We start from the raw sequence: 15,517 nt of genomic DNA, 5'->3' as shown, positions 1-15,517 counted from the left end.
CTGTCATGATTTTTTACCAAAGTTATCACAGCTAGAGGCTCTCACTTGTATATATCTTTCCCTACTACTTTTTGTGTGGATATGTGCAAACGTGATTTAATGAATTATCTTTTCAGTGTACTGCTATAATAAAAATATATATTTTTTTAAGTCTTCATTATGTTCTACGTTTTTTTAGATTATTTGAATTCAAATGCAAATGTCCTACCAGGTCACCTGAGAGTTTCTTGTAATTGGGAAAAAACCTTGCAAACCCCCCTAGTATACAGTATTTCCATAAAGGAAGAAAATAAAGTTTAAAAACTATTGACTGTGTACAAGACAACAGAGGTTGAAGGCACTTTTAATTCTACTCCACTTTTGAAGCAGAATCTGCAGTGAGTCAAGGGACAACATTTTAGTGAACAAGTACACTATAGCAGCGTTGTAATTTGTTTTTCAAAGGTATGAATAAGACAAATATATTTTTGGGGTTACTGGGAATCATTCTACAATTTTATGCAATGATTATAAACATACTTTATGTCATTTGTAATCATCGTAGACTTTGTGCTTGTGTTCCCCTCACTTTTATTTGTCTGTTACAATTATCTTCTGTGGTACTTTGATTTAGATTGAATTTGAATCTCTTTATCTTATTTTATTGCATCATTCTATGTTATGTTAAAATATGAAAATATTGTTATAGTGAATAATGCTTATTCTTTCCTTGGATTTCTTATTTATTTGTTCAATTGACTGCTCTCTGTGAAGATTATTGAGGGAATAAAATCCTCAATTTCAAATTTGCAGGGAAATTCTAGATTATGTGATTACTCTGGAGAGCGAATATAAGTTCAGAAAAAGAGAACTAAGCACCTGACACCAAACAGGAAATGTCAAAATACTGCAGAAAACACTTGCTTGGCAGGCTCTAGGTGACTTCTTTCTGGTTTTGGTGGGTTTTTTTTTTTTTTTCAGTGTGGAGGAAGGCTAGCTGTACTGAACTGAATGACTTAATGGAAGAAAACTGTGGAACTGTGATAATTCATGGATAGGCTATAAGCAGAAAAAGAAGTAAAATTCATTACAGAAGTTAGTTGATGATAATCTCTCAATCAACTATGACAGAAAAGCTTAAATGCAAACAATTATAGATCTGATTTGAAAGGTTATGTTTATTTATCACCAACATCACACAGGGAAACTGTTGACATAATGTACCTGATATAAAAATTTTGACTTTATAGAAAAAGGCATAATAGATAAAATGGTATTTTTCAGGGTATTTACATAGATTTCCTAACACATGTGCTGACTTTAGAGATACTTCTATCCATATTTTTGTTTCCATCATAATCAGACCTATGTTTTCTGTTACTTCCTACAGTGTCCAACAGCAAATCAGTGTCTCTCATTTTTTATTACTTAGCCCTTATGCAATTCTTGCACTGTGGCTGTTAGACACACAAGATTTTGAAATGAAGTTGCAAAAGGTTACTACTATATTCTCTGAGTCTATAAGATTAATATAGTACATAATAAAATAGAACTTTTAGGAAATGTTAAGCATCTTTTCTGTAAAGAAAAGGTATTAATCAGCATATTTCTGTAAGAGGTGTTACATATCAAATTAGCTTGTACATAACTTTATTCCTGTAGTACTGGTTCTGTATTTCTGAATCAAAGAAAAACCTTGCAGTAGTCCTTGCTGTTCTTTTCCATCACTCAACAAAGGATATGATTAAAATTTCATACTGTACTTGATTTATCTAAAATTGTTGGAACTTTAAATATATGGGCTGAATCCCTATCTGACAAAACTGGCATTAGCTCTAGTGAAATCAAAGAAAAGTGCTGAAGACTCCCCATTCCTTTCAAGTCATGGTGAAAAGCTCCCAGATTGTAATAGCAGCAGTGATAGTCTGATAACTTCTAATTGACCTAGATGGTTCAGGATCCATCCCCAGATGTTGATCTCGTCTTACTAGAGTAACTGAGTCTTTGCAAAATGTCCTTATCGTGCAAAGAAAAAAATGAATCTAATTAATGAACAGGTAGAAAGAAAAAGAGAAAAATGAGTGTTAGATATATGATGGGAGGAGACTTCATAGCTCTCCTGCCTAATGAAACCTGCTGTCTTTACTACTTGTGCATGTGAGGAGTCCATGGTTGAAATACAAGAGACAATAATTTTTATAGGTCTCTGAGGAAGTTGCCTGTATAAATGGAGAGGAAGCAGATGGATGGATGAGCTGGAAAGACTTGAAATTCATGACGTGAACCAGTAGATGTTCATGTAGAAAACAGGAAGAACAAATGGGATAGGAAATGACAGGATTTCTACTCATAGGAATAGAAGTTACACTGTGAAAAGGAGATGACGTATTCCTTTACTAGCACAATATTTGAAAACTAATTAATACATGAAGTACAAAAGCCAAGCTGATAACTAGTAGTGCTACTTTACAGAGGAAACTGTTGTGTGAGCAGTTAAAAGGTATTGAATAAATACTGTCTAAGTATTTGATAGGACACAATTTTCTTTCATGTCTTGCATGAATGATTTTTTTTAAAATTTCTTTTTCCCAGACCATTATTTTCCTCATTCTTTTCTGAAGAAAGCACCCTGTCATTTTTTTTTCCAGATTTCCAGCTTTTATTACTCAGATTTCCAGATCCTTGGTGCAACAAGCTATGTTTTAAATGATGAGTCCATAGTTATTGAATAAACAAACAATCCTATGTACCAAGGTTTTATTAAGTGAGTCTATGGGGTATTGTAAGCTAGATATCAGAGCTGTGTGTTGCTGTTTCTCTAAATAAACACTATAAATATATACATGAAATGTTAGAATTAGAAATAGGCAAAGTTGTTGCTCTTTTTCTTTACAAACATTTATTGATGTATGGAAAGTTTTATCAAATAGAGATGCACAGCATTTCTATTTTTCCATTTTCACAGCTGTTCTGTGGATGCAGAAGTAATTTTGTATGTTTTAAAATACTTTGGAGGCCATTTTCAATGACGTACTTTTTTTTCCTGTGTTAATTTTCTTACGAGTAGACTAGCAAAAATATTTTTCCTTTATTCCTCAAATTTACTATACCTATGTATACTCTCGCTGGGAGTGCTCAGTACGTTTTGAGGTATGTATGATGGTGTACTACTGATTAAAACACAGTTAAAAGATTTACAGTGAAACAATACTTTTTCAAAGTTGGCTTCACCTGTAGTATGGGAGTGGATATCCTTTAGCCGTACAGTTCAGTAGGATTTCTGGATTTGCTGAGCCCATGGAATAAGTGATATCATATGGCTCTTGCGTGAAAATAGGACCATGAAGGGTTTCTTCCCCTGTGAAAGAAAAACAGTAATTTAAGATTAGATATCTTTAGTGTGTCCTTACACATAAAAGTGTCCTTTGGTGTCCTTTGCTTTCGGTCAAAAGTTAAGGTCTGATATTATATTCAGCAGAGAATCCACCTCCAGACATTTGACTATTAAGGAGGAAATATTTCAAGCCTGATTGATAATAAAATTGCATGTCCCGGGTGTTGGTGATTTATTTTGCAAGTGACAGTGAAGACTAGCTTCTTTGCATATTTCCTATGGAAGCTATATGGCCATCTATTAAATATCCCCCATCTACCTCATATTTGGGCTTTAGATCATGACTGGAAGCAGGAAAGGGTGAAGTTGTGGCTTTCTGTGTTTGGTGTTTGTACCTCCCTGCTTGCCTGGTGAAGTGGATGTGTCAACCTCACGTCACCCTTTGAAAGCCAGGCAGCTCACTGACTGCTGCCAAACTCTGGCAACACAGACGTTTTGCTACAGTAGGTGAGAGTGCATGCCATGGGAGAGGGAGAGGCAGGACCTCTAGCAGACCAGCAAGGAGCTTCTAGGTCAGGAGGTATGTTGTGGTGGGACGGTGGTCCTGGGCTTTCCTCTCCACTGCCATTTGGTCTCTCTTTCTGGTGATGGGTTCCAGAAGGTCACATCACTTTCTAAAGGAATCAGTCATTTCCTTCTCCTTTAACCCTTCACATCCTTCAATATATTACTTTTGTATATTTTAGCTGGCCTGGCTTCAGGGTTTGGTTTGTGGCTTTTTGTTTGTTGGGGTTTTTTTCCCTCCTCATTTGAGCTCTTTTAAAACAGATATAGTATTAAATAAAGGTTGATCATCATTTTCACTAGAATCTCTATCCTCATGGTGACCACAGAGTCTAGTTACAGCATGTAAACACAAGGGGACAACAGACACACAGGCTGGGATGGAGACCCATTTTCTTCCTCAAAATCTAAGAGGTTTCTGCAAGGAAAACTTTCATGGAGATTAAGTGATTTTTTCATGGCTGTAAATGAATATGAGTGACAGAACAAATAAACAATCCCAGATCCTTGATTAAAGCTTAGCCACTGGGCCATCCTTCAGTTGTCAGATGTCTAACGTGAGTCCAAAAAACCCAGAAAGTTTGCAGTACAGTTACACAGCTGAGAAAAAGAAGTATTAACCCCAGAAACTAGTTGCTCTGCAGTTGTATTCTGGAAGCAACATAAATGTTGGCAGTAATCATGTCTGATTTTATTTGCCTATTTTATCTGCTTGTTGGTAATGAGAGAGGGGAGGTACAACCTACTTTCCAAAGGCCACTTCTTCACAACACCTTGTGTTACCACTTCAGTCCCCAGGTTGCCAAGTGCAATCCTCTTGTTCTATAGCTCTGTAACTCCTGGAGGATTTTCTCAGTTCCTACAAATAGGTCTTGCTCTGACACTAGCAGAGTCTCCTCCTGCATCCCCAAAGATGATCAGCTGTCCTGATGCATTAACTCAGCGTGTACCCCCAGGCAGCTCCCCAAGCGTCACCCCAGCCAGCTCAGCTCTGGCCGCTGGCACCCTGTCACCCCAAGAACCTTCTGCAGGGCCACGAGCAACTGCACAGAGTGCACATCAAAAATCAGATTGTCTATATCTGCTACCAACTGTATACATATTCATCTCCCTTTGTACTTTTCAACCACTTCAATCTATTTCCTCTAAATTTTAAAAAAGCCAGATCAGCATTGTTGTCAGCTTTCATCTTTTTGTGACACTTGCTGTTTTTCTGAGAGTCCTAATCCTGGAATTGTATGAATAGTTTTTATCTGAAGCGATGAGAATGTAATATTTAATTTTTTTAAATATCATTGATTTTTAATCTTTATTTTATACCTGAAATTTTTTTAACTAAACCAGAAAAGTTAAAAACCTCATCTTTCTAGGACTACAATTGGTTTTTACTGATCAGTGTAGTCAGTCTTTTCTACTTCAGTGGATCTAAAGGAAAGAACATCTGGCAAAACTCTGGAGAGTGATGAACAAATGAAAATGTTCTATACTTAAGCTTTTTTGACCAGAAGGCTTTTTAAGGATGGCATCTGATAATCGCAATGTTTTCCATATATCTTAATCGAGATGCCCATTCCTATGTGTCTGTTAGCCTGATTTACACTGTATATCCTTCAGAAACTCAGAAAGTCAGCCCAGCTGTGAGTGTGTTTTCATGAGCAGTACCTCTGAGAAATAGCCTTCAAGAGAATTGGAGTAAAATTCAAAGTAGCAGTCAAAAAAGATTGATTTGTTTTATACCACAATAGCTGTTTGGGTAGACACATCTCATTTTAAGAATATCTCATGTTATAAAGGAGATAGCGTGGGCATACTAGAAAGAAAAAATACATCCTCTCAGTTTAGGATATAAAGTAAGTCAGGCTAGTAAAACAGCTGAGATGAGCTAGTGGTTTGATGACAAAATATTAAACTTGGCTGAACATTATATGTGATGTTATAAGTGACATAACAGACCATAAAATGCAGTAAATCACATAAAAAGTATCCATTTCCATAACTTTTTCATTCTGTTAAACTTTGCAGGCTATATGTGAACTTAGAGTAGACTCCAAATATTTCATGATTTATCCATAACTAATGGACACAGGTGAAAATCTCAGCAAATATGAAGCAAACCTAATGAAAGAAGCTGTTGCTCAACTACGTTTAAGACATGATAGGCCCTTGCTGTTAACTTGTGGTGGGGTTACTCAAATACCTAAAGATAGGTATGTGTTTCAGCCCTTACCTCTGTCTAGATCTTAAATTCATAATTTTTTTATTATTTATATGGTGGTTCTTTCAGGGGTCTTTAGTCACAGAGCAAGATGCTGTAGGAAAAACAAATAACTCGTATCTTACAGTTCCAGCTTTCTGATCAGAAAGATTACACATCTCCCAATATTGACCTAAGACCCCAAATTATTTTTCCTTTATTTCATACTTTCAGAATCAAATGATTGTAAAGTAAACCAGAACTATTTCTATTTCTCATGGTAGTCTTTCTTGCTGTGGGGAGTAGGGGAGAAAACAATTTGTTCAGCAAACCATGTGGGGCAAGGCAGAGCGACTCTCAGAGGTGGTGGCTGGATATAGTTACATAATCTTTGTTTCTTTTCCTCCTACTCTTGTATTTTTAATCTCTTGACAAATTTTAAGACTTCTTTTTTTTCATTGTTTCTACAATTGATCCTTTGACTTGTCTTTGGTAGGAATCTTCTTCACTTCTGGGTTAATTTACTTAGCCTATTAGTAGTTCTTGTTACCTTCCCAGAACTGCCAGTGAAAAGCTTTTCTAAAGCACCAAAATCACCTAGAGATCTTTGTTCCATTTTTTAAATCAATGTAGCTGGGTGGGCCTGAAATTAACAGTGGTGAGCTACCTGATGTACATAAAAATCTCTGGTTTAGCTGATAAAAATATAAATATTTTGGTAAATCCAGAATGAAAGTCTCATTCCAATTTAGACTCATTTGTCATTTGCAGACTTTTGAACATCTAAGTTCTTGTATCCCCTTTCAGTGTCCTTAATACAGCAGACCTTATTGTGTCGAACAAGGACACAATAGTTTACATGTACACTAACAGCTCCTTTGCTGTAGACACATTGGAGTCCCTATCACAAAAATATTGTCCATGAATTTTAGTAAAGGTGGCTTCATGTTATCATTTTGTTTTCTCTTTAATATCCTTTTCTTGTTCCCTGATCTGCAACAGAGAATAACACCAAATTTGTGAGAAATGATGTGAACTTTCAGAGCCAATGGTGTATTATGAGTCCATCTCTTTTTTATAGAAAAGGTCAGGCTGGTCATTTCTAATTTCCTGATGCATCCTTCTGTGTTTTGTATAGAGAATGGCCATATATTTCTTCTCCGTTCTCCAGATTCAATACCAGTCATCATGATTTCTTCACGTGAAAAATGAATCTTTGTAGGACTGTTTACTTTTGTTAAGATTTAAATAAGTCAGATTTTTTTAATCTATTGTCATATGAATATTTGATTAGATGTATCATTTTTATACATAAAATTTGTGTGCGACTCCCCAGCATGGTGCTTGAAAGCAAATATAAACTCTTGTTATGAAATGTTTTATAAGAAGTTAAAATGTATTTCTTTATGATATCCAATCAGTTTGATCTCCATAAAGACCATAATTATGCTAGTCTGAATTCAAATCTAAAGTATGAAAATGAATCAACATTCTTTTATTCATTATATGATACTGTCTTCAGCCAATATAGAGTTTAACAGAGTGTCAACGGAAAAGGAGGAAGCCTATTTTTTTCATAATTATGTATCAGCAGAGGATATATCACAGTGCTTCCCTCTCACTGCTTTATGGGCAACGGTTAGTTATATTGGGCTATGATATTCATGTCAAATGTAGTCAAAGAGTTTTTGGTTAGTCACAATAAATATTTAAATGTTTATGCACAGTCTCATCCAGACAAGGAGAATTAGACACGAATCTGGAGCCCACACTTAATCAACTTATTTTCCAGCCAAATCCCACTCCCTGTTCTTTCCTGTTGTCTGACTTTGTCTGGCTTCGTATTTAGCTCCTTATGAGGTGTCTGCTCAACTGGAAATGCTAGGCAGTACAGCCTGAGAGCAATTTAGGCTGGCCAAACCATACAGCCTGTGAGCAATTTAGGCTGGCCAAGACCCAGTCTGTAGCATATGTATAGATAACTTAGTAGACCAATACTGCAAAAGAGCTGACTTTTTTTTTTTATCCCTTTGCTACCACAGATTTTCCTTTCTATTATGATTTTTTTTGCAAAGTGGAGTTATAATTACTATTGCTCAGTTCTATTTGGTGAAACTGAAAGTGTCCTAGAAACATCATGCTCTGTTTGCAGAGAATGACCACATAAAGCTTTAGGTTTCCTGTGTGAATCAGCACCAAGTAGACAAACTCAAGAGGATTCATTGCTCAAGGACCAGAAATGTACAGTTCTGTTGTTCTAAGAGCTCCAAAATCTGCAATATTTGCAGCTCTTGTGATTACTTCTGTTGCCATGATGTTGCCATGATTATGTGTATCTGCTTAGAGATTAGGAGTCCTTTGTGCTGTGTCAAGTAAAACAAGTAGCTAGAGGTCTTGTATTGAAAAATCCCAAATAAGTGATGGACTAGGGCTGTTCTTTCCTCACTTGGACTCATGCACTAGGCATGGAGGGGTCACGCTGCTGCCTAGGCAGGTATTCATGTAGCATATCAGTGTATCCTTACTGAAGATAGGGACCTGTTCGAGTGGGTCCAGAGGAGGCCATGAAGATGATGGGGAGGCTGGAGCACCTCCCCTGTGAGGACAGGCTGAGAGAGTTGGGGGTGTTCAGCCTGGAGAAGAGAAGGCTCCGGGGAGACCTTAGAGCAGCCTCCCAGTTCTTAAAGGGGGCTACAGGAAGGGTGAGGAGGGACTCTTTATCAGGGGTGTAGGGATATGATGAGGGGTAATGGTTTTAAGCTGGAAGAGGGCAGATTTAGATTAGATGTAAGGAAGAAATTCTTCCCTGTGAGGGTGGTGAGGCCCTGACACAGGTTGCCCAGAGAAGCTGTGGCTGCCCCCTCCCTGGAAGGGTTCAAGGCCAGGTTGGACGGGGCTTTGGGCAACCTGGGCTAGTGGAAGATGTCCCTGCCTGTGGCAGGGGGGTGGGACTAGATGATGTTTAAGGTCACTTCCAACCCAAACCATTCTGTGAAGATGGTAAGAATAAAGAGGCCAGAATAATGGTAAAACCTGTATTCTAAAAAGGTTCTAAATGCAAAACTGCTATAATTCACATAAGCAAACCAGATAAGGAGGAATTTATCCAGGCTATTAAGTTCCAGGAAAGCTGTAAATTCCAGGGGTAGTGAGTTTCTAATGAATCTTTCTTAATGTGCCTTAGATAGAGCCTCATATCTGATCCAAAACATTAATATGACTTTATGGGCCAAAGCTGACACCTGATTAAAAGGCCTCTTTTAAATCAGCTTGATAGTAAAACACCTGTCAGTTCTTGCAAAAAGGATGGGGCAGGTGAGTTAGAGACTTCCTCCTTGTAATGACAACATGGGTAGAAAAAATGTGAAAAATCAAAATGACTTCAAAATCTGTTTAATTTTCTTCACAGCCAAAGACATTGCTAAGTTTTAATTGTAAGAGGGGAATCTGTAGGGCCCACAGATTTATAAACGTGATGGAGTCTTTCCCTGCAAGTAACACTGGGGCTTTTGATTGAATCTTGTCAGAAGCAGAATGGAATGATTATTTTCCTCATCAAAAGCCTGGATGAGGTAGCTCAAGGACTTTAAAAGGAGCATGACAGATGCAAAGTGAGAGGTAATGGATGAGACACTGTTTGATAACAGGAAAGCATAAAGTAACACACATCAGTTCAAGGAATCAGATAACGCTGAAAGAGGAGATGGGAAAAGAAGAAGCGGAAAAGGGCCATGAAAGCATTCTGTAAAAAGAAAAACACTTGTCAGTACTACAGGCAATGGAGGCAGGCTTCCCTCCTCTCCCTCTCAATGACATTCAGTTCTCAATCAGACAGAGAGTGAAGCAGGAGACAGATACAGAGAAGGGGAGATTAGAAGAGATGTTATAGGTTCGAGCAGGCAGAAGCAACCTAATACCTGTAGGATTTTCCCAAAGGGCCTTCAACTTTCATGTGTTTTCTCCCTTCAGACATTGATGTACAGAGCTCCAGAGACACAGGGCTCCTTTCAAGTTTCAGCTTCTATTGAAAAAGTCAAATTGAGAGTAGTGGTGAAATTCCACATTGTCTCTGTTTTCAGACACCAAAACCAGAAAGACACTTAGCTAACTCTGATGTAGGGAGAAAGGTAGGCATCGAGGAGGTGTGCAGGGTGAAGTCCTGGCCCTACTGAAGTCAGAGAAACTCTCAGTAATGAATTGAAGCTTGGCGTTCCAGCCCAGGTTTTATACACAAAGCTGTCTATAAAACAACAGTCAACAGTGCAAAGCATCCCTTTCATGTGGGACACAGTAGGCTAGCGATACCCTTTCCTCGCAGATTTGAAAAATAGTGAGGGTAAGCAGATGAAAGGAGGCATAGCTGTGAACCTGCGATTTCCCAGCAGCAGGGTTAGAGCCGTCACCTCGAGCACCCGCCTTGCTTCATCTCCTCTTCCCGTGCATGGTGTGCAGAGGTTGCTGTGGCTCACCCGGAGAGCCATGGTCTGGATTGGAGTTTGGAGACGTAACTTTCAAGACTGGAATAGTTAGGGCTCCTCCAGCCCTGGCAAACAGCACAGAAATGTTAAATGTCTTCAATGACAACAATTCTGTATCCCCTAACTTTTATTCCTTGAAAAATTATTCAAATATTCCAATATTTTTCCTAATATTTAAACACAACCTGTATGATGGTGTACGTAGGGTGATCTGAGGCTAATGTGGCAAGCTACCCACTCAGGTTATTTATGCTGTACATTTTCCTGAAGTATTTGGGTGTGAAAACAAACAATAAAAGTATAAAATATGACTTTAATTACTAATATAACCAGCTGTCAGGATTGCCAGAATATAGCATATAAAATTAGGGTGTAATATATCTCAGGTAATAATTAAGGAAGTATTATGCAAAACTGACCATATTCTTGAATTAGGAGACTTTTTCAATTAAATATATATTGACAAAAGATTTTGTCAAAATCTGATGCTTCAAACATTTTTAAGAGTTCTATTATGATAACCATCATTGCTTCAACACTTTGAGCTAACTTTCTGTGAATATAATTGGGTATCAGTGAATATATTACCCATCTGCATTTTTGTCTAACAGATACACACAATCTAATAACAAAATAATTAATGTTAGATCTCTAAATGCCAAAATGTGATGTTTGTCATAATATCATACTGAGTATAGCAATCAAACTCTTACTTCAGATTTATATGATACTAACTGCATTCAATACAAACCCAAAATATTCCCTAAAGATTCCAGACCAGGAGTTCAAGCTACATTGAAAGAAAATTGCTCATAATTGATGCATTCTGGATAGCATTCAATGGAGCTTCACTAATTTCCACTTTTGGATATAGATGAACACAGATTTATTGTGGAGATACATGTAAAGGTACGATAGACTGAATAGGTATAGGGGCTATAAATACACCAGTGTGTGAACTGTATTAATAATGTAATATTTTATTTAAAAAATAAAAAAATGTGTGACGATGCTAGAATTACTAACTGTGCATGACTGCATTGACTTTGTGGAAAGATTTTCTGAAAACTTTTGTACTATTGTGCAAGATGTAGGCAAGATAAAGGAAGCCTTTTCATTTGTGCAGGTGATTTGTTTTATGTCATGATCTTGGTCATGTCCTTCAGATACAGAACTATTGTGGAACAGACATCTAATTACAGAGACAAATATCCACGATGAAGTTAGAAGGATGTGTCTTTATGATGTATAGTAATCCTGACGTACACTCTTCTCAATGAAATTTCATTAGTTTTTGTGTTACTAGGCAAGATGAATAAATAATAATGAACCTTTTTCAATCTACTGCACAAGCATTTTGTTCACTGTAATTTCAGTTATAAGTGAGACCTAGATTCGATGACAGATACTGTTTGCTGCATTGTACTATTGTAATATTAATTTGGCACTGTTGCCAAACTGACTGAAGGCTTAATTCAATAATTTACAATACAGGAAAAGATAACAGCTATATCATTTAATATCCTGACAGTTAAATAAATCCACCACTTTGTTTCTCTGTAACTTTTTTTGTGCAAAACATAAGTGTGCTTTACTGTCTTAGGAGGATGGTGATTAAATAAGCTCAGATAATTTTTGCCACTGTTGATCAGCTCTGGGGTTTTGTGTGATGACTCCAAAACTGCATTGCAACTATTGATAGATGCTCTGTAGAGAGGAGGAGAGTGAAACACTAACTTGAATAAGCATATAACAATATGGCAAGCTACAGTTTTGCTTATATTCAAAATGGAAAGAAAAAAAATTATTTTTGAAAATTTCTTGCAGCCTTTAAGCACCATTTCAGACCCATCTCAGTCTCTTCATTAAGCATCTTGCTTTGCAGCCCTACGCTCCCATCCAGTGACTCTGGAGACAGAGTGAGACAAAAGGGAATTGCTCCATTGCCTCTTTCCTCTGTATTGTGAGCAAGCCTAGGGGGTGGAATAGCTCTGTCTCTTTTTTCTCCCCTTTTCTGTGTTAGGATAAATCATCTGAGGGGTTTCAAGGAGTTAGACTGAAATGTCTTGTTCCTCCACCTCCCTGTTCTTGACTAGCCTGAGGTATCTGGGACAACCAAACCTTTTAATCTTGAAATTCATTTACACAAATCTTTACCATGTTTCACAGCACCTCTCTTCCTGCCCCATGGCAGAAAGACTTGGGGAATCTGTTGGAAAAACGTTGAACAAATACAACTGAATTTACTAGGACACTTCTATTTATCTATTTATTTATTTCCCCAGTGTGACTGTAATTTCAGTATAGAAAATATGCAGCAGCCTGATGAATGCTAAGTTTGGCTAAAAATTTATAGCTAGTGGTATATACAGTTTCATGCTTTGTCAATTTTTTTCTTTTTCTATGTAGAGGCTATGAGCCAAAATGCTTTGAAGTCAGTGAAAGTCTTTCATAAACTTCAACGGGCAATGAATCAAGCCCTACTGAACAAAGTATAAGCAACTGATACTCCATTTTTTCTTAGTCTTCCCTGTGCGTGAAACACACTGTACCATGTAACATATATTTATCCTATTCTTATGTGCGTATATAAATGTATAGCACATATACATCCTTCCAACCAAATACACACACATGCACACTGTAGGGAAAGAGGGAAGAGATCTGTTAAGAACATCTCTTTGTTCTTCTATTTATATTGACTGCATACTATGTAATAAATTATATTTGCTGTACTAAATATTTTGGTGTTTGAAAACTGTACCAATTCAGTGTGCAATAGCTACTGGATATTGATGACAGCTGCATTATTTTCAGGCATGTACTTAGTAGCAGAGATCCAGCCACTTTGGAAGAAAAAAGAAATGATGAAAAAGGCTAGTTTGCAAGTAGTTTGAATATACTAAAGCAAACAATGATTTCTCTTTTGTTTCTAGAGGGCACACTTCATAATTCCCATTTATGTCCAATAGGAAACATGTTGTAATGTGAAGTGGTATTTTGGTTTTTGCAGTATTATAAGTCCTAGACCTTGTAGAAATCTAGATGCAATCACCATTATAGGGGACTTAAATTGCAGGTGGATGTTTAAGCTCTGGGTACATGTTATTAACATTTTGCTTATTTACTTTGAATAACTGGAACAAAATGGCCGCTTCATAGATGCTTGCTTTTCCCACTACGGCTTAAATAACAGGCATGAATAAAGCTAGTCAGGAACAAGCTTTAAGAACTTGACATCAGAAGTTATTTTGTATGTGGATAGAAGGGTTTATATTCTGGAATAATGCTTAGAAATAATAGATATTATGAAGATAATAGAAAAACACATGGAGGGAATTTATTTTTGTAGTCCAAATTACTACCACAGCAAAAATCCTTAGGACACAGGAATATCTGATATAGGAATTTCAGGCTGCCATCTACTTCTTGCTTCCAGATGATTGATAATTTAGGAATAAAATCTTGGAAAATAAATCATCTTAAGCAATTAAGGTAATGTCAAACCAGGCAAGATTAAAAAGGTCTTTATTTTCTTACATATAATTGAAGAGGAATGCTAGAGATATTTATAACATTTTAAACCTAAGTCAGATCCTGATTTAAATTAGATTAATCAGGCAGGATATTATCGAAATATCTATCGTATTGACTGACTGATTACATATGCTTGTCATCACAGTATTGATATCCACTTAGTAGATTGAAACTAAATTTGGAACTCAAACTACAACAAAAAAAATGGTCTTTCTTGACCAAAAATCAGACACAGTCTATTGAAAAATTGACTATCAGCCAGTGAAGAAACTCAAGGGTCAAGCAGAAATGTCTCTTCACTTGCCCTCTTAGCCCTTTGTATTGCCATACAAATAGAGAACTGCTGCGTGGCATGGAGTGTACGGCACACTTCTCTGCTTCCAGGGGATTTTGCTTGATTGTGTCCACTATCCTGACCAGAAAAATCATCCCAGTTCAGCTCTGCTTTGGGCATTGCATGTAGTGTAAAAGTAGAGGAATATGCAATATAGTATTCAAGCTCTGTGCCATCTCTGCTCTCATGGTCTTCTTTAGGTGTCTACTTTTGGCTGACTGTCATGTCATCAGTTGGATGCACCTTCAATCTGAGCCAGTATGGCTGTTTTGATGAGATGTCCTTTCCTGTGCAGCATCACCTACAGATCTGCCTCACCCTTAGAATATTTATGTTTAATTATTATTTTGGCATCCTGGCAAAAACATTCACAACTATCATAAGCAGCAGAAGGGAAATAGTGATTTAAACAGTCTATATCTCAGAAAAATCTGGTTGGGATTTCATGGAACATAGCTTTACCATTAGAAACTTACTGCATTTCAGAAACCTGCTGAAAACAGTGAGGTGCAATAGCCCCCCATGAAAGGGCATCATAATCCTCTATTGTGGAAGATATTAGGCAACAAAAATATAATTAGCATTGTATATTTTGTTATTGTGTCAAGCACTGAAAGCTCCCAGGCACTTTTAAAATAAATAGAATAAATGGAGATAAATGAAACTGAACCCTGTTAAATATCATCAGCTAAGATCTGCTTTATTACTGGCAATTAAACAGTGAAAGTCAAAACACAAGCTATCATTATCACTCATTGATTAAAAACCAGTTAGAACATTGCATTTCGAACTAACCTACCGCTTTGCTCATTATGTATTTCAGCATGAGCAACAGCACAATATTTCAGAAATAATTAGGAACACAGCATAAGCGATCAGTGCTAATGTTCTTGAATAAAATTGCCAAAGCAAATGATTATAGATCAGCCAAAAGACACTATTTGAAGCCATCATCTTTTGTGACTATTTAATATCTTCATGATGATCTTTTTCTGAGCAAACACAAATGAAGTTAAAGTCTTTTCAGTAATGGCATCCTAAAATTTAGCAGAAGCCAAAAACATAACTTTGTAAATGCTCATTTTTTGGAAAATAAC

At 36.8% G+C, this 15,517-nt stretch overlaps 1 protein-coding gene across 1 annotated transcript in view; it reads right to left on the bottom strand.

The window, feature by feature from the left end:
• The window catches only part of CNTN6 (contactin 6), a 90,709-nt gene extending 87,417 nt beyond the window's left edge, over positions 1-3,292 (bottom strand). The window contains exon 1 of the mRNA XM_074878736.1: positions 3,211-3,292. Within this exon, the coding sequence (XP_074734837.1) occupies positions 3,211-3,278 (68 nt within the window). The 5' untranslated portion in view covers positions 3,279-3,292. The remainder of the gene's footprint in view (positions 1-3,210) is intronic.
• Positions 3,293-15,517: the final 12,225 nt, after the last annotated feature.

This window comes from Strix uralensis, chromosome 10 (assembly GCF_047716275.1).
Source record: "Strix uralensis isolate ZFMK-TIS-50842 chromosome 10, bStrUra1, whole genome shotgun sequence".
NCBI classification, from domain to species: Eukaryota; Metazoa; Chordata; class Aves; order Strigiformes; family Strigidae; genus Strix; species Strix uralensis.
The sequence above is the reverse complement of the archived record's forward strand: the minus strand, read 5'-3'. Positions and strand labels throughout refer to the sequence as shown.